General features: G+C 38.6%; 1 protein-coding gene across 1 annotated transcript in view; it reads right to left on the reverse strand.

The window, feature by feature from the left end:
- Positions 1 to 2,236: 2,236 nt before the first annotated feature.
- The window catches only part of asic4a (acid-sensing (proton-gated) ion channel family member 4a), an 81,779-nt gene continuing 60,414 nt past the window's right edge, over positions 2,237 to 23,601 (reverse strand). The window contains exons 2-10 of the mRNA XM_059499823.1: positions 10,074 to 10,218; positions 9,706 to 9,833; positions 8,274 to 8,427; positions 7,331 to 7,384; positions 5,752 to 5,905; positions 5,553 to 5,644; positions 4,796 to 4,875; positions 4,442 to 4,561; positions 2,237 to 3,052 (exon numbers count right to left, since the gene is read on the reverse strand). Of these exons, the coding sequence (XP_059355806.1) occupies positions 2,936 to 3,052; positions 4,442 to 4,561; positions 4,796 to 4,875; positions 5,553 to 5,644; positions 5,752 to 5,905; positions 7,331 to 7,384; positions 8,274 to 8,427; positions 9,706 to 9,833; positions 10,074 to 10,218 (1,044 nt within the window). The 3' untranslated portion in view covers positions 2,237 to 2,935. The remainder of the gene's footprint in view (positions 3,053 to 4,441; positions 4,562 to 4,795; positions 4,876 to 5,552; positions 5,645 to 5,751; positions 5,906 to 7,330; positions 7,385 to 8,273; positions 8,428 to 9,705; positions 9,834 to 10,073; positions 10,219 to 23,601) is intronic.

Raw genomic sequence — 23,601 nt, forward strand, 5'->3', positions numbered from 1 at the left:
AAAGCAGCGTAGCACAGTTTTAAAAATACACACATAGACCATTTGGATCAGAATGGAACTGACGTCTGAAGATGAAATAATATCACATGAAGTTACATTACAGTTTTCTGGATCATTTTTTTTTCTCCAAACTAAGCTCAGTATTTAAAACAACTAACGCAGGCATCCAAACACCAGGCAAGAGTTGTACAAACTTCACAACTGAAGAATCGGCTTGAAGCATTCCAAGTTATGGATCCAAGAAAAGCAAGGTTTAAATATTAAATCCATTTAAATACAGTTACTTTGTCATAGACCTTGTGGTTGTAAACTCTTTCCATCCCCACATGAATTACTCTACAACTGAATTTTAAAATGGAGATTTTGCTGGAAGAAACACTATAACAAAATGTGGGTGATTTTTAATCCACTCACGCACCGGCGCAACATGGTGGAATTGGACATTGTCCCAAACCACAAGTTGCTCCGGTTCTTCCTGCTGTGCCTTCGATATTGCTCTCTCTTTTCCTTTTCCTCTTCCTACATTCTCTTCTAGTTCTCTCTCATAATCTTCCACCTGGAGTATTTCAAGAAAATGATGCAATTTGTAAGAAATCATGAATAAATACAGCCTATTTAGGAAAAGATAGCTGCGTTAATTGCTTGACAATGGTGCAACACAGACCTCAGTTTGGAGAAATGTTTAATTAGTGTGAGAGATCTGCCTTTTGGATTGCACAAGATCACTGCCATTTGCTATATAGAAAATACCTTCCACTCTAATGGCAAAGACTTTGGAAGATAGTGCTTTTTGAAAAGACCTGCGAGTCATGCACACGCAATTGCATTTCAAAATTTGGAGCAATTCCTTCTGCACAGGTAAGATAGGCCACGAATGCAGAAATATACAACTATGAGTGCATGAGGTTGACAGATAATGCCAAATCAAATCTGAGTGATTTGTTCCAGTGCAATTCCTGGACATGCACTGGTATGTCAGCTCTTCTGCTGACAGCAAAGTTATTTATAACAGTAAACTGTATTATTATGCATAACCGGCTCAGTGTGCCATCAGAACTCTGACTGGGAACCTTTAAAATGCCCCTGTGATACAGTTTTATGAATATGTAAAGCCCATTTTAGCCATGATTACTTTTTGAATATATGCGGCATGTTTTTGATATGACATCCAAATATGAGATGCATTCCAGAAGATATAAAAATGCTAAATCTTTCTTGTCGACAGAATCTACACAGCAGAGGAACTAATCTATAGAGGATAAACAGCCATGTCACTTAAAACAGAATTCTGTAGTTTGTGAATGTAGGTAAACAAATGAAAATAAGTCTTGAAAATTTTGCACAATATATATGAATAAATATATGTGTGCAATGTTATAAGATATAGTACTATATAAATAATTTATTTGTATATATATATGATTTCTGCTCATTTTAATACCACAACTTTTAAACAGTGAAGTCTTACACACATCAAAATAAATTAGAACACCCATTAAGCTAATAAAATCATCAGACATTAATTATACAAGAACTGCACCTGAAATGTCTGGTTACAAAGTAATGCATTTCCAAAAAGCCCAAAATAAAATAAAAAAGTTAGGGGCGCTACACGGTTGACTTACAGTAATATTAGCCATATTTGAAACCACAGATTCAATACTGGTATTTACGCTATTAGGATTTTAGCTCAAATGGAAAAGTTTTTCATCTTTGAATTGTCATTGAATATCAGTTCTTGCTGAATTTTGCACACAGAAAAGTCTGTGGTTTCTGATTGAAATGCTTTGCACATCTGGCCTTTTGTCAAAGAGACCGCTAGACATTTCGCAGCTAAGAACCCTGAGAAAAACTCATCGACTGACTTTTAAACATGAAGCTGTATGCTGTGGTCCATCAGATCTCTCATACTTTGCGAGTGTGTTGAGCAAACCCGGTTTATCATTCTCTGGGGGACCGCTGCACTCCTTCTCATTCAAAAGTGGAACTAGGAACATAAGGTCTGTTTCATTAAACACTTTCGGGAGGTCTGGGAGAGGGGATCCATCAGCTGATGGATGGATGAAACAAACCTTTTCCATATGGTTACCGCAATGGCTCTGGTGGGCTGGTGGGCTTTACTGTACACATCATTTGGCTCTCCGTTGGGAAGTAACCTCACAGAAGATTATGTTGTTACTGCTAATGACACCCATTACCACTCACACGTTACAGCTCTATAAATAACATTACAAAATTTGTTGGATTATTCAATATACTTCAAGTTAACTTAATCATAAGCCATTTGAGATAAAGGAAACATTTACCAGACATACCCAGTAGAGATGGATACACATTACTTTTCTGAAACACTTAAACTATTCTACACCATCCTCATGATTTCAGAAAAAGAGTATACCAGAGTAAAGTTATTTCTCTTACGCTCTGGAGCCTAAGGGTTGATAGCCATGATTCAAATACATCATTTACATTTGTAGATTAATCTGAATAATACTATTTCACAAGATGAGAACTCACCGCATTAAACTCTAACAGCTGACAAACTATAAAGTAAGAATGTAATGCTTCAAACAGGATCTGGAGTATAAAGTGGCTCTAGATGTCATGCAGTTTATGCCTTGATATAGCAGAGGCCAATACCAAGGTGTTCTGTGTAGAAATCGTAGAGTTGCCACTGATATCACTTCCTGCAACAGGAGGCAGGTGGGGGGTGGGGATGGACGGGATTCCAGAGAGTCTCCTGCTGGACCGCAGTGTCCGATCCGTGCCTAGAAGCGAGGGTTTAGAGTTCGGCTTTGGCTGTAGCTTTAACTGGTGACAGCGAGAGAGATTAGCACTGAGATTTGAGGGTCTTTCATTGAGCCCACATTCAGCACTGAGAGAACTCTTTCTGTAGACGTCAACAGCACTAGACCCACCCGCCAGACGAGTCTTCCTAGCAGGCAAAGTCTTCGAACACTCGGTGGTGGGTACGGTGGTGGTGATGGTGATTTGGGAGATTGGTGTTAGCATAAGCTCCCTCTGAGTGGCTCCGGCTCATCTCGCCAGTATCCTGACAGGAACAGAGAATGTCAGACAGGATCTTACACACTGTTGGGTTGGGAAATAAAATGCCTCTTATGACTAAGGCTGTGACTCATTGTTTAATCTGTGTTGTGATAAAGTGAAAATCCACTCGAGGGCTGAGTGTTACAGTGGTTTATCCACTTTAACCATGGTAAACTCAGTGTTATGCACCGCCTTGAGTGGCTTATTGCATCTACAAATGGTGGAAACAGTATCATGATTAAAGACACCGTGAATGTTTTAACTAATAATATCATAATGTAAAGTATTCTTCCATGTAGTCTCATATTTTCATATATATATAAGCTGTTTATGTGAACTAAAATAGCTGTAAGTAATTTAAGCTGCTTCCTATCGGACTGAAATGGACAATCTATTTAAGTCCATGGATCCTTGGAGTGTGCAAGGAAAATTAAAGAAATAAAGTATACCATATTGTTCAAAAGTTTGGGGTAAGATTTTTGTTTGTATTTTTTTTTTTTTAAGATATTAATACATTGTTTAAAAAAATCATCCTGGAAAAAACACAAACAACTGTTTGCAACATTGACAATAATCAGAAATGTTTCTTTAGCAGCAAATCAGCATATTAAAATAATTTCTGAATAAAACAATGTGACCCTGAAGACTGGAGCTAGCTGCTGACTAGCTGCTGAGGCTCCTGCTTTGCCATCACAGGAATAAATTACATTTTAAAATTCATTCAAATAGAAAACAGGTATTTGAAATTGTAATAATATATCACAATATCACTGCTTTAATGTATTTTTAGTTACCGTAAATAAATGCAGTCTTGGTGAGCATAAACTTCTTTTAGCAGAACCTAATTTCAGAACCTAAGGTTGTCACTGAGAGGTGTGATTTCACAGAGCTCATTCAGTGATATCCGACAATGGCAAAATCATTTTATGTGTCATTCCAAAAAACAACATTGTTCAGCACACTACAAAGGAATTTAATTAATATAGAACTAAAGGTCACAGGTCAGTATAGCCTATATGTTGCCTATTTAACACTAGCTTCAGCATGACTGAGATTTTAGAGCTGGAATTGGCAACTTTATAATGATCGAACAATCTTGGGTCAGGACTCACTGGCTATGCGCTGAATTGAATTAGTTTTGAGCATACTTCGTTTCTCATGAACACAGTGTGCTCTGCCAAAAACTGTGTTGTTCTTCCACGAACAGAAGATCGGATTGCAATAAGAACAAGGGAGATTTGATTCAATCCTGGTCTAAGCAGACAGCCTGGCATCCCAATCATGGCTTAATATCCTGCTGCTGATGTTATATTTCCCTCTGGGCTTTTTTCCTATTCAGTTGATCTATGCTGCATCCTAACAGTAACGCTCCTGAGATTAGCATGTGGCTCACCTTAGCTTTCATTTCCTCCAGCTTTACTGTGGCGACTGTGCTGGCCTGTTGCTGCTGCTGGGTTTGCTTTTTGTCATCTCTTTGTGATCTGAGCAAACGCTCCAACCTGTGTTTGATCACCTAGGGAAGTGAGGGGGAGTCAGGGTGAAGAGGGCAGCAGGGAAAGTAGGACAAATGAGGGCTATAAACAGAGTTTAGCAGCATCAGCAATTCTGCAGCTCAGCTCAGAGGTCCGGTCTTATCGGCTCTTATGGCAAATACTGCACACAATGTAAAAAAAAAACACTGCAGGAGAAGAGCTATTGGTTAAAATGAATGGATGTGGGATGTGGGGCTAAAACAATGCATGCTTACTTCATATACATAATCCAGAATCTCCAAGATGGTGAGAACACTGGCTCCTATAAAAAGACCCATCTGCCCACCAATGTCCCCTGAAAACATATAAAATAAGAACGAGTAAGAATGATTTGCACATTTTCTTCAACATAAATTGTCATTTGAAACACATCTTCTTAAAAATGGCATATTTCTGACTGAAACGTTGTTATTGTTCACTAAACTGTTATTTTAATTGGAATAAAGCTAAAATATTAGATAGTATTAAAACTACTAAAAATAAAACTGAAATAAAAATACATTAAAGTTAAATACAAATATAAAACTAATAAAAATGAATAAAAAAGAACCATAAAAATATAATAAAAGCTAATTCAAAATATTAATAAATACTATAATGGTATATAAATAGTACTAAAATAACACTGGAAAGGAACAAGATTTTGGGTGATCCAATAGCGTGTTTGGCCTGAAGTGATTTGAAGTCAGAGAAAGAAAAATTTATTATAAAAAAAATAAAAAATAAAAAATAAAAAAATATATATATATTTACACACACACACACACACAAAATCAAACATTTTGTTTCTGGGGAAGACTGAGCACCAATAAACTATTCACAATAAGACCACACGCATAAAAAACAACTGATAAAGTCAATTTCATAATATTTTAATTTCCTATTGATTTAAGCTCAGAAATGCTCAAGTTTAGGTGCACTGAAAATTACTTTAAGATAGAATGAAGTGGCAAAATGAAGCATAAGACCCACCTAATAATCCTGCAACCTCATATGCTTTTTTCTGTTCTATTGTTTCATAATTTAGAGCTTCAAAGAAAACGTCCAAAACAAGGAAGTTGTCTCTAAATCAAAAGGACAATAAAACATTTATGTGTAAATCATATTATTTTCAGAATCAGTGCAGTTATAGCTGTTTTGAACTATTCTGAAGGTGGATAGGTTGCCACACCTGATGTAGTCTTCAGACTTGTCATATTTTCTAGACAGATAGCGAGCCGAGCCTTTGCTGGGGATTTTAACCATGGACAGCTCTTTACCATAGCGCGTCAGGTTACAGGGAGTTTCACACAAGCATGTGTCACCTGAACTTGTCTGTAGCAGTGCTGCGAAGAGGACACACACGTCAGTTTAGAGCAGCAGACAGATGTGTACAGTATGTGTGTGTGTGTGTGTGTGTTTGTGTGTGTGTGTGTGTGAGACAGCAGGTGCTCCAGCACACACCTGCACAGCCATTCTTCATTCATCAAACTAATGTGGAGAGATAACACCAGTGCTAAATAATCATCCATAAGATGCTTGAAACACACTCAGCATGTTGTTCAGATTTAATTTAGTTTCTGAAGGGCATCCAGAAGAGAGCACACACTCACACACACTCATGCTTATACAGTTGGCAGAGTATACACAGAATACACCACATATTTAACAGTAATTCCCTATTTTTAGAATAAAATTGAGTACACACATCACGACACCGCCTATTTGATTTACATTATTACCTGCAGATTTTGCAGTTTTGGGTAAGCTACTGAAATTTATCAAGCTTCTCATAATTTCAAGTTCAACTAGCAACACTGAAGTTATTCAGATACATAGAAATTAAGCCGTATCATCGTGTTTCATATAGAGTGCTTATTAAGTATGTATAACTACCATTCAAATGTTTGTGAAATATGTTTTAATGTTTCTAAAACAATATCTTATTATAATTGTTATATTACAACTGTAATATATTTTTCTTATTTTAATATAAAGTAATTTATTCCTGTGATTGCGAAGCTAAATTTTCAGTAGCTATTATTCAATGTCACATCTAATTTGCTGATTTGGTGTTCAAGAAGCATATCTTGTTAATATCAATGTTAAAAACAGTTAAACCATGACATTTATTCCAGTATTTTTGGATAAATAGAAATCCAAATTTCTTTTAAGTGTTATTTTTTTTTAAGTGTTAATAGGCTATGTTGTGTTATTATGCGTGTGATATATTTATATCAGAAAGTAATTAATTAAAGTAACCTATCATTGTAGAGATTTCAGTTTGAATATTTGAATAGGTCAATCCAGTGAATGGTAGTACAGTCCATTCTTTCAAGATAAATCTGGATTTAGTTTAACCACCCATTAAATGGGGTCTGGTTTCCTTTTGACTGCGGAGATAATTAAATTTCTGGCTTATTAGATAAGGACTATCATAATTGTACCGCTATATCTCTCATCATCAACTTTTCATGAGCCGCTCCATTTACGTGTGTCATAAAATCAGTGGAACAAGACACCTACAGCGGGCGATAACACTGTGAGGGTATCAGAGGGTAATGCACTGCAGGGATCTTCAGTTTAATGCTGCTCTGTAAGGGATGTCAAAGTGCTGACTCTCCTCCACGGATTGACTGAGTTATCCTCTGTCTTCCACCCCAGACCCCGCTCAGAAACATCTGTTTATCTGGGATTTAATTATTCGTGCCCACTACCTCCAGAGATATTACACTCCAGGGCGTTAGCAAAAATGAGAAATGCTTGCTTACCAAGTGCTTTGTCCACACATTTGATATTGCTGGGAGTACAGATATCGGCATCTCCTGAGAAACAAAATACATAATGATTCTGATCAATCACGAGGAAAATGATTGCTGTTATTTCACCGCCAGCCAAGGAAGAAAAAGCATGAGCGGCAGAGAAAGAGACAGCGCGCCTCTGCTTTGTTATTCATCCTAAAATGATGGAAGGCAGCGTGTGACTGAGGGAGATGGGTTCGCTTTCAACACGCCTCCCTCATGACCATCAGTCTAGGCCTAATTGCACCCAAAATGGACTGATCCAAACCCTCCCTAAAGGCCCATTTATAAAGTCTTTAAAACCCAATCCCCACCAACACACAATCCTCACCACCCAAATCCATCAAGAGAGCAACCGGTTCGAGGAAATACATATGGCACCTAAGAGAAAATGGCCTTTGAGTAAATGCTTTTGGAAAAGTCTCTCTTTTCAATTTGCATTATGTGAGATTGATTTAGGAACATTAAAGGAGAGAAGCAAAGCTTCCATTATAGCCTGGCCACCAACAGTCACATGCTCTCCACTCAGGTGTGGTGGAGTTAATAAGAAAAGAGGTTTCTGGGGACAGAGAAAGTGCACAAGTCTATACGTCGTCGCTTTTCAAAAGAGAAAATAAAAGTATTTGCTTTTTTCCTGTGGTTTCCCAGCTACTTCGAGTGAAATGTTACGAATCAGTGGGTCCAGGTTCATCATCTGAGTTTTCCCTTCAAATGCCAAATGAACTACCTCAGCTCTTCGTATTGTGTGACTAGACAGTAAGTTAATTTAGAGACTTGCATTAAGCTTTCGGCTCCACTGCCTGGAGCAAATTAGATGAGAAGAGTTTATTCATTTAGTATTTTAGCAATTAGCAGAATACATTAGTGTGCTGATTAGGTTGAGTGGGGAATGAATGCAGCAGTGTAGCGTTACCCGGCATGTGCACCATCCTGCATTTGCACACACGCTGAACCTCAAGAGTCTCGCAGCGCAGGCGGCAGGCGCTGATACTGTAGGTATCGTAACCTGGGATCATCTGCTCATTGGTGGAGCGGCAGTTCCCCCAAGGCTGGGGCAGGTAGGTCAACTACACACAGAGAGGGAGAGCAGTGAAGAGAACAAGGGAGATAAAGTGAGAGCGAGACAGACAGACAGACAGACAGAGAGATTGTAAGAGCGAGAGAGACAGATATAAAGAGAGAATTAGTCCATGTAAATTAAGTATGCAAATAAGCAGCATTCTCACAATTTTAAAGAGCATAAAAACTGAAGTGGCTGTCAAAAGAGCACAATTCTGTTTGTATGTGGCTTGATTTACAGAAGGAAAGTTTAATGAGCGGTTTGCCTTTGAGACAAGAATATTGCATTCAGTGCTCAGTTTACTCAGTTCCTACATTTCAATATTTAAAGGACAAAATGTTGTCTTTGTAGTGTAAAAGTACTTTTGAACACACTCCACCTTATCTATTTTCTGAATGCATGTTATTTATTTTATTGCGATAGATTCAACCATGCATACATTCCAAATTGTTTTCTTCCCTTATATATTTTATCAAAATGGTCAGTCATGGAAAAAGCTGGACTCCTCCAATCATTTATTCCGCTTATTATTAATCATTTATACACACTGCCTCCATCCAGTTAACAACTGATGGATAGGACCTTGTCCCCAACCTACATTTTTTCTTATAAATCTGTTTCCCCTCGATGTTACAATGCAGGGAAAAAAAAGTTTGCTACTTCTGTTTCATCTTTCAGGACTATAGTTTATTAAGTTTACTCATTCAATATGCTATATTCTCCTGAAAAAAAAATCTAATAAATAAATAAACTTGATATCATATACTGTAGCACACAGATAGAGTTCAGATTACTAGCCAGTTTACTAGAAGTCAGTTAGGGATATTTGAATGGATATAGAAATACTGTGATACACACATTTATAGTTCACATGCTTGGTGACCCTTCAACTGCCAGTCACTTTCTCAACTCTGAGTGTGTTTCACACTTGCAAAGAAATTTTCCTCTGCTAATTGCTTGCTTACTGGCTGCTATTTTTATTTACTTCTTCACTTTAATATAATAAGAAACAGCATGCTTTCTATGGAATTCAGTATGGCAAAAGCTGTGTAACAGTTATTTATAAAAATCTATTATAAATTTATTATATATAAAAATAAAAAAAACATGTATGGTTTGGAACAACATGATGGTGAGTAAATTATAGAATACTAGACCATTAAGCTATCAAAAAATTGGTGGAATGTTGATTTGACTAGATGGCACTGTACTTGGACAGTCTGATTTCATTATATGTGGTGCTTAGACTGAAAAGTTTGAGAGTGATTTGAGGGAAGTGTTATACCCTTTGCTCTTGACATGATACAAAGGTCTGGAATCCTGGGGAGACTCCAAAGCCCAGCTGATGGATGTAGGGCGGCTCATCCTGACTGTGGATCTGAACACGGATTCCTGCCTCTAAAGATGTTTCATCTGCAAAAAAATAAAAAGAGGATGAGCGATACAGGGTAAGAAAGCACAACAAGCAATATGAATGATAACACAAAGATAAGCCTCACAATATCCCGCTATCAATACAAATGGGAAAAACATCATCACAAATAAACCTTGAATTTAAACATGTTTATCTTAACAGATCTGAGAACCATAAAATATGGAATGACTTTGCAACTTTCCAACTAGAAATCATCTCTGTGTGGCATTATAACTCACTTGTCTCTTTCCAAATAGGTAGATATTCATCCTGCTGAATATCCAACATGATCTCTAGCCCGTTTCCCATCCCTCCTTGCTTTGTCTTCCTGGAGGTTGTTTTGTTCCCATTGAAAGTATAGCATTTCCCGTATCTTGTGTAGACCTATGACAAAAACACCAATGACTAATTAAAAATGTAATATTCCCTTAATGAGGAGGCCACAACAAGCTACAATCTTTGGAAAACATAACCTTTGTTTCTTTTTGATTTAATGCTTTCAAAATGAACCTTTTGATCCTCAAAGAGATGACTTTTAAGGCGCTTAGGATTAATTGGAGAAAAGGTCACTTTAAACTTCAAAAGTTCTGACGCATTCAAATCTTCATAGAAGATTTTCCAACCCGCATGAAAAACCAAAAGAGACGCTGATTAAAAATTGACAATTTATCATTCTGTCAGTGGGCATTTATATTCGGTGGCATAACAAACAATGTTTTCTCTGTCTCATTCCTGTCATATTCATTTTGACAAGAGAGAGAGAGACAGTTCTACAAACCATGCTGCATTATCATGAAATGCGTTTGTTCCTCAAACAAGAGGAAAATGAATAGTCCACATTCTGAGAAACATACCCGCCTCCACAATGAAATCATCACATCAAAATAATTGCTCCACATGGGTAATATTGATAAGAGAAGACAAAATCAAAAGCAATAACTTCTGAAACTGGACTTAATATCCTTACATAGAATGCAGCCACTCAAAAAAAAAAATAAAAAATAAAAAAAAAACAAGGAAAAAAAATATAATACATTTTAAAAAGCATGCAATTTGTTATTTATAGACTCTGTCTCACTTCAAGCAAAAGTGACAAAAAGACTATTATTCAGGAACTCTGTAGGCTGACGCACAGGACTGCATAACGAAATATTTAAAAATAAAAGACAAAATCACTTATAAATAAATGTCAGGAGGAAATGGATCAGCAAAAAGCACAGGTGGATGAAGAATAGGGTGGGCATATGTGCTGTTCATAAGGGACACGTTGTGGCCAGGATTTTTATACTGCCTAAAACATCCAAAGTAGTTTTGACCAATAACATGCAGGTATTGTATAAAATCAATATACTGGTCATTGAATAACACCAAAGTACCGCAAGAGCGATTCGAAAACATAAGGAGCCATCTGCTTTTCTCGATAGATCTTGTGCATGTCATACAATGATTGATCTGCACAGTTCAAAAAGTCAAAACCTGTATATTTTAGGCAATATAGAAAAATGGCCCATATGGTCACCCTAATTAAGAAGGACTCTAAATTGGTGTCCAGTGACTCAAAAAGCAGATAAAAATAAATTTAAAAAAGTCACGAAAGATCTAGAAATTAACTCTTTCTAACCTCTTGTTCAGAATGTTTTTGGTTCCAATCTTTAGCTAACACACCAAATTGAATCACTACCACAAATAAAAACAAAGCTTAAAATGTTGGATTGACTGAAAACACAGACAAAAAAACAAAACAAAAAAAAAGACATGTAAGGAAGACTCTTGGCACAGTGAAAACCCCATATAGCTGGGCTCCAACATATGTAGTGTTTTGGATGCTGGTCCCAACAAGGGATTGCTGGCTGATGTCTCCATCATTAAGAGATAGTTCCTTACAAAAATTATAGTTCTGTCATCATTTATTCAACCACATAAAATACCAAGCCTCCATGGCTTTCTTTCATGAGACATTTAGCAGATGTTTAGCTGCTCTTGTCCAGACAATATGGGGACCAGAGCTTTCAAGCTCCATACAATGTTGTTATTGTTAACTTTTTTTTTTTTTTACGTTAATTGAATAGAGCTGAAATAAAAGATAAATATCTAACTTAAAAAATAACATATATATATAAATAAGTTTAAGCTTAAGTACTAAAACAAGAATAAAAAAAAAAGCTAGACAGAAATATTTAGTAAACCCTAAACTAATAAAAATAAAAAAGCACTACAAAATTACTAAAACTAATGATATTATAACTGAAAATCTAAAGATAAAAGCTAATATTAATAAATACTGTAATATTAGTAATCGAAATACTGTAATAGTATAAATAACACTATTCATAATAAATGTAATATACAACTGATACACTACATATTTCAAGTCCTTTAAAATCATACAATTTCTTTGCATAAGAAACAGGTTTAATTGAAAGTTCTTATTCACTGAAAGTCTTGCTTGATAGTGCCATTCTTTCATTGTACTGAAAAGAGCAGTTTAGACATTCTGCTAAACTCAAAAAATGTACATGTAAACAGCATGGTTATCGTGATCCACCCACTAAAGCAGTAGCTAGAAAGAAATTCATGCTGGTATAAGATGATCTTTTCATCGGGCAGGCTGACATTAAAATTTATTGTTATAAATCAACCAAATTTCTCCACCAGTGAGTGTTGTTCTGATGAGAAGGGACCTTTAGGGGCCACACTTGTATGAAACACATGGCTGTTCATTTAGCAGCCTGCGTATGGAGTCTGATCTCAGCTGGCTCCGTGCTGAATCAAAGCAGGCTCTTCGAGCAATATGGGCGTGCAGTAATTGCCAGCTGCAGCTGTGGACACCGCACACCATACAGCTGTAATTAAGGCTGGAGACGGCCAATATTTTCACAAGCAGACGCTGGTCAAACGGGATAAAAGAGCATAGATATAAACATAATTTTATATAATCAGACTGCAAACAGACAACACACACACATCACCACTACTACTGTAAAATATGTATAAAAAACACATAACTGTGTGTCAGCACGTCAAATACAGGTGCTTATCAATAAATTAGAATGTCGTGGAAAAGTTCATTTGGTTCAGTAATTCAACTCAAATTGTGAAACTCATATATTAAATAAATTCAATGCACACAGACTGAAGATGTTTAAGTCTTTGGTTCTTTTAATTGTGATGATTTTGGTTCACATTTAACAAAAACCCACCAATTCTCACCAAATCTCAACAAATTAGAATATGGTGTCATGCCAAAGAGCTAATCAACTCAAAACACCTGAAAGGTTTCCCAGCCTTCAAATGGTCTCTCAGTTTGGTTCACTGGGCTACACAATCATGGGGAAGACTGCTGATCTGACAGTTGTCCAGAAGACAATCATTGACACTCTTCACAGGGAGGGTAAGCCACACACATTCACTGCCAAAGAAGATGGCTGTTCACAGAGTGCTGTATCCAAGCATGTTAACAGAAAAGTGAGTGTTGGGGGTGTTGTTGTTGGCGCAGTGGATAAGACACATGCCTTTGGTGTGAGAGACCCGGGTTTGAATCCACTGTGAGACACCAATGTGTCCCTGAGCAAGACACTTAACCCCTAGTTGCTCCAGAGGCGTGCGACCTCTGACATATATAGCAATTGTAAGTCGCTTTGGATAAAAGAGTCAGCTAAATGAATAAATGTAAATGTAATGTAAATGTGAGTGGAAGGAAAAAGTGTGGAAGAAAAAGATGCACAACCAACCGAGAGAACCGCAGCCTTATGAGGATTGTCAAGCAAAATATATTTCTAGAATTTGAGTGAAGAATGGAGCCACCACACACAGAAGTGTCAAGGTTTTTGCTGAACCACAGACAATGTCAGAGGTGTCTTACCTGGGCTAAGAAGAAGAAGAACTGGACTTTTGCCCAGTGGTCCAAAGTACTCTTTTCAGATGAGAGAAAGTTTTGTATTTCATTTGGAAACCAAGGTCCTGGAGTCTGGAGGAAGGGTGGAGAAGCTCATTGCCCAAGTTGCTTGAAGTTCAGTGTTTCCACAGTCTGTGATGATTTGGGGTGCAATGTCTGCTGGTGCTGGTCCATTGTGTTTTTTGAAGACCAAAGTCACTGCACCCGTTTACCAAGAAATCTTGGAGCACTTCATGCTTTCTTCTGCTGACCAGCTTTCTGAAGATGCTGATTTTATTTTCCATCAGGATGTGGCACCTGCACACACTGCCAAAAGCACCAAAAGTTGTTTAAATGACCATGGTGTTGGTGTGCTTGACTGTCCAGCAAAATCGCCAGACCTGAACCCCAGAGAATCTATGGGCTACTGTCAAGAGGAAAATGAGAAACAGGAGACCAAAAAAATGCAGATGAGCTGAATGCCACTGTCAAAGAAACCTGGGCTTCCATACCACATCAGCAGTGCCACAAACTGATCACCTCCATGCCACGCCAAATGAGGCAGTAATTAAAGCAAAAGGAAGCCCTACCAAGTATTGAGTATATGTACATTAAATTAACATACTTTCCAGAAGGCCAACAATTCACTTTTTTTTTTTTTTGGTCTTATGAACTATTCTAATTTGTTGAGATAGTGAATTGGTAGGTTTTTGTTAAATGTAAGGCAAAATCATCACAATAAAAAGAACCAAAGACTTAAACTACTTCAGTCTGTGTGCATTGAATTTATTTAATACACAAGTTTCACAATTTGAGCTGAATTTCTGAAATAAATGAACTTTTCCATGACATTCTAATTTATTGAGATGCACCGGTACATACATGTAACACAATAAAGTAATAATCAATTCCAATATCTTATAAGAGAACATTTACATTTACATATTTACATTTAAATTTGTTCAAAGTGACTTACAATTGTTATATATGTCAGAGGTCGCACGCCTCTGGAGCAACTAGGGGTTAAGTGTCTTGCTCAGGGACACATTGGTGTCTCACAGTGGATTCGAACCCTGGTCTCTCACACCAAAGGAATGTGTCTTATCCACTGCGCTAACAACAAAAAGGTCAAGTGTTAAATATGACATTTAAAGTAGTCAGATTAGTCAGCATCACAGCCAGGTTTTCAGCATAATGTTGCTTTTTGACTGACATGAGCTATTAATGTGAGACAGGGCAGAGGAGCAGCAGTGGAGACAGAGGTCCAGCAACAATCGATTCAGTCCTGTTTATTGACATGTTTAGTTTCCATTGCTGCTCTAATACAGTCCAATATGAAACCGGGGGACTGTATAAAAAGAAACAATAGCAAAGACCTTCCATTCCAGTTCTGCTCTGAAACTTCAACTTTCAGGGGACGGTCCACTTTGTGTTCACAAATGATTTTTGGGAGGGCAATGGAAGCTTTCCTGTCATGCAGCAGTGGAAATGGCTGCTGGCACAGTCTCCTCTGCCTCATTTCTCTGCTTTAGAGCCCAGTGCCCAGAGCACCTCTGATTGATGGACCATTTTCTCGTGTAACATCTTGCCCAAAGTCAGCAAAGGTAAACAGTCCAACTTTTGTCTGTTTCCAAAAACAGCCATCCAGCCGAGTGTGTTACTGAATTTCCCCAGATGCACACCTGCCACTATCTGTACATATATGTATATGCACACACACACACACACACACACACACACACATTGGTGTATAGGAATAAACCCATTTATTCTCCACAAATGTAAATACAGTATATCATCACAAAATGCTTATGTCACTACAGAATATCATTTTTATTTTTTATACACCAACTCCACCTGCAAAAGCTAAATAAAATGTAATAAATTTGCTGAAATTACAGTCATACAGCTTTTCAGAGGAGGAGTGGATAATTGTTTGACAAACACAATATTTGATTACCTTTGAAACCCTTTCACAGTGGACCACTACCATACAGGCTTTCAGCCACAACCTTGGTTGGAGAAGTGCCTGACTGCAAAGCATTTGCATAAATCTTCCCTTTCCACTAACACCCAACTTAATTGGGCTTAATGTCTGGACATTAACTGTCCTCAGCTACTATTTTCCCTCTAAATTGCTTTGTTTCTTTCCCCTTCCACTCAGTTTGATGTGTCTTAACTCTCTTTCTCTTTTCAGCTCAGAGATGAAGTAAAACCCAAAGCCTCTCATTTATGCCAGGCATCTGACAGATTCCACTGCTGGCTGTTCTTCAATTATCCAGGGAAGCTACATGAGTTTACATGAGAAATGTAAAATGTTTTCTTCTACATGAGAAAACTTCAGTTTTATTATTATTATTTTTTTTAACATGTAAGGATCAGAGTACTCAGAGTGTAAAATGTATCAGTCGTTCCCTGGTTCTAGTAAAGTGTGGTGCAGTCAAACATGGTGCTTTGATTGACAGGATGGTGATTCAAGTATTAACCCAAGAGATATAGCTGAAAGGTAGATATTGCTGACTGAATCTCAATGTTAAATGAGCTAAATTTGAAGGTAAATCTGTGGTGCATTTCACAAAAGCATTGTTAGTCAACTATAGTCACAGTTTCTATCATTATCGACATAACAGTTCAATAATTTGGCGTTCCCTGAATTCATAGTTCCAACAAAGCACAAACAGCATCACAAAGTTGTGTGGTTGGAATTTCAGCTCTTGCCCTGTGCTTAGAAGCATAGTTTCTTATTAGTATTACATGGTATTACACATTTCTTGCTCTTGAGCGAAAACAGACTAACATGCAATTAGCATTTAATACAAGTGTACTGCATCTCTTTTAATTTATCAAAAGAATAAAAGTGAGTGTGCATGTCTGTATGTGCTCTAGTACCCCAGACACAGACTGAATGAAGATTAATTGCAGATTATTGCACGTCCTGTGTGACTATATTGTGTATTATTGTATTGCACTATGGTAAAGCAGAGAGTTACACTGTTGTATATAAAACACAGCACTAAATAGCAGCTGTTAATGTTTTCAGGAGTTTTACACACAGGTAAATGTGTTTTAACATATGAACAGAAACAGAGAGCAGAACTTATGTCTCTCATATTTCCCCAAAATATGCAAATTCCAAAAATGTTTATTTGAATACAAGCTCTCTGCAATGTATTCTGGGATTGCTAGTGCAGAAAACTTGACTCATATTTGATTTTGACATTAACATGTAGCTAAGCTAATGCTGAATTAAGCTTAAAAATAAAAAGCATATAAAAATATTGTCTTATTACTATAAATTATGTCTTAATATACCGCCTTTATTTGCAGCTCACTAGGATTTCGAACAGAGCCCTAGTCTTTCTTTACCTAACACATCAAAATCTTCAGAGTAAACGATGGAGACTTTTAAACAGTCTGACTAAACAGCTGAGCCAGAAAGTGTCATGCTGCGCTATGCTCCATTAGTTCAGCTCTCGTGGGCAGCCGCTCAACTCTGCATCTATGGTGTCTCTTTGGCAGGCTATCAAACACATTACATTTATTGTATCAATTCTTAACTTCATTAAACAACTGACTGGCAGTATCTTTTCCTAAGCAGCTTATCCCTCATGCACACCATACAGAAAAATTGGCCACGTCTCAAGGAATCATCGACACCGTTTTACACTTGTTCCGAGAGGATTATCACAGTTCTTTATCTTTAGGCATCAATCTGAGATAGAAATGCTCAGAGATCCAACACAATCGTAAACTCAAATGGGACGTATCGGCGCAAAAGCATGTCCCTCTCTAGTGAGAAGAGTCCCTCTTTTGTGACCATTCATAAACTGAAAATATATCAAGTAATCATAGTAAAGAGGACTATCAGTCTAATATTTCCAGGTCTAATGGAGCATGGGAGTATGATAAGAATATAATGGGGAAATCCTTTAAGATAGCATCAAAACTTTCCATTACAGTGCTACGAACTGAGAATACTGGCAGAAATATTTTAGCCCACATCCCTACAGGAATATTTCAGACTCAAAACAAGTTAAGCTCTGTCTGTCCATTACCACAGACAGTAATTCTCACTCTTTGCTCAGTTTGTGAAAACAAAAATCAGTGAACAGAAATGCAATTATAATGCACTTACATGCTTCCGTCTATTCTTTCAATACAGATGCCAAGTAATTGCCTGTTTTTATGGTATGCCTATAGTAGATTTTAATGTCTTGCAAACACTTTTTCAATGTGGGATGTCACCATGGCTTATTCTCAAATTATTACTGTCCTCCTCAACACTTTCCCTCAGACCTCCAGAGAGACAGAAAAATGGAAAGGATGAAACGCTGAAGCATCCCTCTGTGCTGCCACACCATTAAAAGGCACATGCTGATAATCTCAAGGGGCCACCAGGTGAGTTTCCCTCTTTCCTTTCTTCCTCTTTGTACATGTTAGAGCATGCCAGTTTGTGATAGAACTGTGGATGTCCACAATGCTTCTGACCCAAAACTACAAATACATGCCCAACTACCCCTCTCTTAAAATCCACCAAGCTCTAGAGAGAAGTACACACTACTGTCCAAAAGTTTGGGGTAAATAATAATTTTTTGTGTAAAAGAAATCCATACTTTTATTCAGCAACACTATTATAAATTGATTAAAATTGACAGTACAGACATTTAGTGTCTCTTCCGTGTATTTATTTATTTTATTTTATTTTTTTCATGAATTCAGTGGTGCATTACAACCAAAACAAAGCTAATCCACTGTATCGTGGTCGTGGGTGGGGCCACTGGTCGTGGCGGGGCCTAAGCAGAATGATGTCAGCTTGATAATTTATAGTGTTTAGGTTTTTTGGTGATTAAAAAAAGGAGTGAATGGATTTTTAGCATTGTAGGGTGGTTGTGGTCACATATTGCTAAGACGTTTACATGCAAACACATACAGTATGTAAAAGTGAAATTTTCATCCAATGTCACCTAAAAAGACTTCTTCAAAGAATAAAAAAGGTAAGATAACAATTTCATCAAAAACATTAAGCAGCACAACTATTTTCAACACTGATAATAAGAAATGTTTCTTGAGCAGCAAATTAGCATGATAATGGGCAGTCACACTGCACTTTTCATTCCATTGACTTCCATTCATCCACATGCAAATGTGTCAAATCGTAAATACAAGCCCGTGCGTAAAGTTTTGCATTTCACTGCGTTCCAAAGTTCATGCTTGGTGAACTCTGACCTGCGAATTCACATCACATGAAACCATTTGACCAACAGCCAAAAAGTGGAGTAGATTGTATATTTTTACATTTTAGATGTATCATAATTTGTTATACGTTGAATTTAAGTTTGCTGTCATAAGACATCATATCAAAACCGTTGCAGCATATGAAACAATTACAAATGCTCAAAGTCTAGTGTGATCGTGGCCCTAGAATGATATTTGAAGGATCATGTGACACTGAAGACTGCAGTAATGATGCTGAAGATTTTGCTTTGTCATCACATTAATACATTTAAATAAACACATTAAAATATCTTGACATAAAAATCAGTAATTTTAAAATGTTTTACAATATATTAATCAAATAAATGCAGCCTTAGTAAGCATAAAAGACTACTTTCAAAAACATTAAAAAATCTTACAGATCTCAAATGTCTAAATAGTAGAATATTTACAATATATTACGTCAGAAAATGAAAAGGGTTATCTATTTCATATAGGCCTGTTTTTATGTATTTTTTTTATTTCCCAACCTTTTCCAAAAAGTTAGGCTAAGAGTATTGAATATTATACTGCTATCACATATGTCATCTGTTTACTGTACACACAGTCCTGCTGCAATAGGTATTTGGAAACCTGATGATACAATTTCTGCCTGAGGGTGGTCAGATAAACCTTCTGACTATTTTACCTGAACTTTGATAACCTGGACCGGAGTACAGCTGAGCGGGGAAATCTGAAGCTGTGCGGCTTGTGTGGCTCTGCAGACCTTTAGAATGATTTTTTTTATTATTACCCATCTGCCATATGGGACACTTGGAATTTATTTGTCCCCGTTTCTTCACATTTTTATTATGGCACGATCAGTGATTGTTGACCTAATCTGCAAATAAGCCAACACCCTGCCAGTAGCATTAGTCTAACTGTTGCCTGTTTTTGAGACGCACTTTGTTTCCTAGAGCTTTAATTAAGGTGCCCCATTTCCCCTGCTTTCAGTCTATCTCTGCGGAGAAGCAGCATCTCACCAAGACTCAGTCAAATATCAGCCCCTATTGGCACTACAGAACAGATCTTTTACTATGATTAGCCGAAAAGGAAAGCAAAATAACTTCCTTATTTTCTATCAGTATTACACCATGTCCTCATTATAATGGTAGAAAAATATAAGTGAATTAAGTTTTTTTGTGTTTTTTACGGCCTCTGGAATCAAACTGCATAGCAAACACTATTCAAACAGGTCTATTTTTTTTTTTAAATAAGACATGCAACACTTTTTTTCACAAGGTGGTGCAATAGCCACAAAATAACATACCATATAAGCAAAAAAAAAAAAAAAAAGTAGTATTTGGGATCCAAAAAGTCCAGGTCAAAAGGGACTGAACACAACACTGTTTAATCAAATGAAATGGAAAACCTGAAAGTCTGACTTGATGTGACAAAATTCGAAAACCTTATAAAATATGAATATCAGCTTGTTCGTCCAGAGCATTCACAAGTCCTCCATGGGAACTATGCCTCCATTTCTCTCTCTCTCTTCTAAATGAAGAGATGTATCTAGAACTGCTGGTGTGCTATTAGTGATGTGGAGCAGGGCCATCCTCGCAGTTGTTCGGCATGTGGACTTCACACTTGCCAAATTGGGATCGCAAGGCGGCAAGGTTCTCCAGCGAGGCCAGTCCAACTCCTCAACATCCAGGCAAAGTAGATGGTCAATATTCTCCCACTATAAAGAACAACTAATATGCTTAGCTCTCTCAAATATGTGACTGCAAAAGTTTCACACTGCTGACTTGCAGCTGCTTGATTTGCAAGTTTATCTGGCAAACATGTCTTAGTTTTTTTTTCATCCCCTGCTGAATGAGTGACAGATGTTGTTCTGATGCATTGTATGGCAAAAGTACAAGATTCTACATCAGAGCTGCTTACAAGCTTACAAGTAAATCCTGAGTGTATCAGACAAAATGAAAGCAGAACAGACACGTTTGCTATACTCTTTGCCTTACTTTTTTCTAAAATAACATCTAAATGAACAACTTTCTGAACTCCATTTTTTATTTTCTTTGAATGAATTTTTATTTTTTCACCAAGCAAGGATGCATAAAATTGATCAAAAGCGTCAATCATGACAATTAAAATGTTATAAAATATTTCAAATAAATACTTCTTTTTAAGTTTCTTTTCATCAAAGAATCATGTGGGAAGAAAACTGTTTCCACAAAAAATATTAAGCTGCACAACTGTTTCCGACGTTGATGATAATATAACGGTTATGATGAAAAGAGGGCGCTGTGCTCTACCTGTCTTTCTCTGAGGAGATTGATATGGAGGGTGTCGATGAACTCCCCAGTTGCTCAAGCATCAGTTACACAAGCATATTATGCCTGATATTGTAATGAGCAGCATTAATGGGGAGTGGAGCTCTTCTGCTTTCCCACTGTTAAGCACTCTGCTCTTGCCGGGCATGCTCTGAGGAGTGTGTCCATGCATGTGATCTTGCAATCGTGGTCCCGCTGCTGCTGAGGTACGGCGGAGATCAAGATTGCGGGGATTGCACATGATCTGTTGGATGGGTTGGAGACGGCTCTTCCTATCTCCTCCCATGTTCCCTAGTTCGTTCTCGAGGCTTGGAAGATGGCACTCTTCCCCCTCTGAGCGAGAGCTCGCTGCAGCGGCCACCTTTCTCTGAGGAGATTGATGTTGTTTGTGTGACTGAGCGGCTTGTTACTTATATTACATCATTTCGGTTCTTTATGTGAATCTTTGTACACCAGACCATGTTTACTCTTCTGGTTGTTAGACTACATTTAATTCTGAGGAATAAAATGAAATATTTATCTGATTATGAGAATTTAGATATACAGGGGCTCTTGGGATAACATTTTTAGAGTGAGAGCACGTTTTTACCTCTTTTCCTCTGAGGAGGTTGAGGCGGTCAGGAAGGGCCGCTGGGTGGGAGCAGTCCCAACCCTATCCTGTTCCAGCCCCTCGTGCTGGGGGTGTCACTTCTCGTACTCCGCAGAGTCTAGAGTCAGAGTGGTGCTCCCAGGCCGAAGTCTTCTAGTGGAAGGCGGTTTTGCAGACCGCCATTCTCGCTGGATAGTCTCCGTCTAAAATGTCCTGATGCCTAAGACCTAGGATCCTCAGGAGATCGATCTGCCAACCCTGCTGGTGTTCCAGGGTGCAGCAGTCTCCGGCAAGCGCTTCTTTCAGTTACTGCCCGCAAACGTAGCAGTACTAAGAGGCTCGCTTCCTCTACAGACGTCTCTAGAGCAGCTAGTACGTTCGTCCCCGCTGCTTCAGGGCACCGAGGCACTCTCTAGGCACACCAGAGGCCAGTCTCGTGAGCCTCTGCCAAGTGTGTTTTTGTCACGATCGCTGATACAGGAAACCAGAAGATAGAACCAAGTGCGGGTAAGTCCTTTATTTAAGGGGTAATCCAAAGGGGTAAACAGTCCAGGCAGGGTCAAAACCAGAATATCCAAACAGAACATAAACAAGACACGAAGACAAGGTAAGGCAAGGCAAGGCAAGGCAAGGCAAGAAGCGACGGACGTGAATAACTATAAACATTAAACAAGGACTCCGTAACACAGACTCAGACAGACCGGGTATAAATACACAGAAGGATAATGAGGGAACAGGAGACAGGTGGGGAACAATCAATTACTAAACAGGAGGAAGGTGACCAAATAAGGGAACAGGAAGTGATAAGGAGACAGACACCGTGAGAAAGGAGGACACCTAGTGGAAACCCAGGGAACACAACCCAGACACTGTGACAGGACCCCCCCTCTACGGAGCGGCTCCCAGACGCTCCACGACAAGATACGACACAGACCAGGAGGGAGGCGGACAGGTGGAGGCTCAGGGGGAGGGACGGAGGGCCAGACTCACTGAGGGGAACAGACAGAAACATAACAGAAACCAAGAAACACAAAACAGAATTCCATGAAGGACATCATGTGGCGCCCCCCAGGGCGGAGCAGAAGACCACCACAGCCGTGTGGTCAAGGCGGAAGCCCCCCAGGGCGGAGCGGAAGACCCCCACAACCGTGTGGTCGGGGCGGAAGGCCCCCAGGGTGGAGCAGAAGACCACCACAGCCATGTGGTCAGGACCAGAGCCCCCCAAGGCGGAGCAGACCTCCGTGCAGCTGGACCAACGGGACGACGAAACTCTGGTAATTCCCTGGTGTCCTTACTGGACTCCAGAAAATTGGTGCTGGCCTGACACTGCTCATGAAGATCATTGGTGACTTGCATTTGCTCATGAAGATCAATGGTGACTTGCCTTTGTTCCCGAAGATCAGAGGTGACTTGCCTTTGTTCCCGAAGATCACCGGTGACTTGACTCAGTCCTTGAAGATTACCGGTGACTTGACTCAGTCCTTGAAGATCACCGGTGACTTGACTCAGTCCTTGAAGATCACCGGTGACTTGACTCAGTCCTTGAAGATCTAGCCCTGACTCTGGAGGATCACCGGTGACTTGACTCAGTCCTTGAAGATCTAGCCCTGACTCTGGAGGATCAGCGGTGACTAGCCCTGACTCTGGAGGATCAGCGGTGACTAGCCCTGACTCTGGAGGATCAGCGGTGACTAGCCCTGACTCTGGAGGATCAGCGGTGACTAGCCCTGACTCTGGAGGATCAGCGGTGACTAGCCCTGACTCTGGAGGATCAGCGG

This window comes from Carassius carassius, chromosome 19 (assembly GCF_963082965.1).
Source record: "Carassius carassius chromosome 19, fCarCar2.1, whole genome shotgun sequence".
Classification (NCBI taxonomy): domain Eukaryota; kingdom Metazoa; phylum Chordata; class Actinopteri; order Cypriniformes; family Cyprinidae; genus Carassius; species Carassius carassius.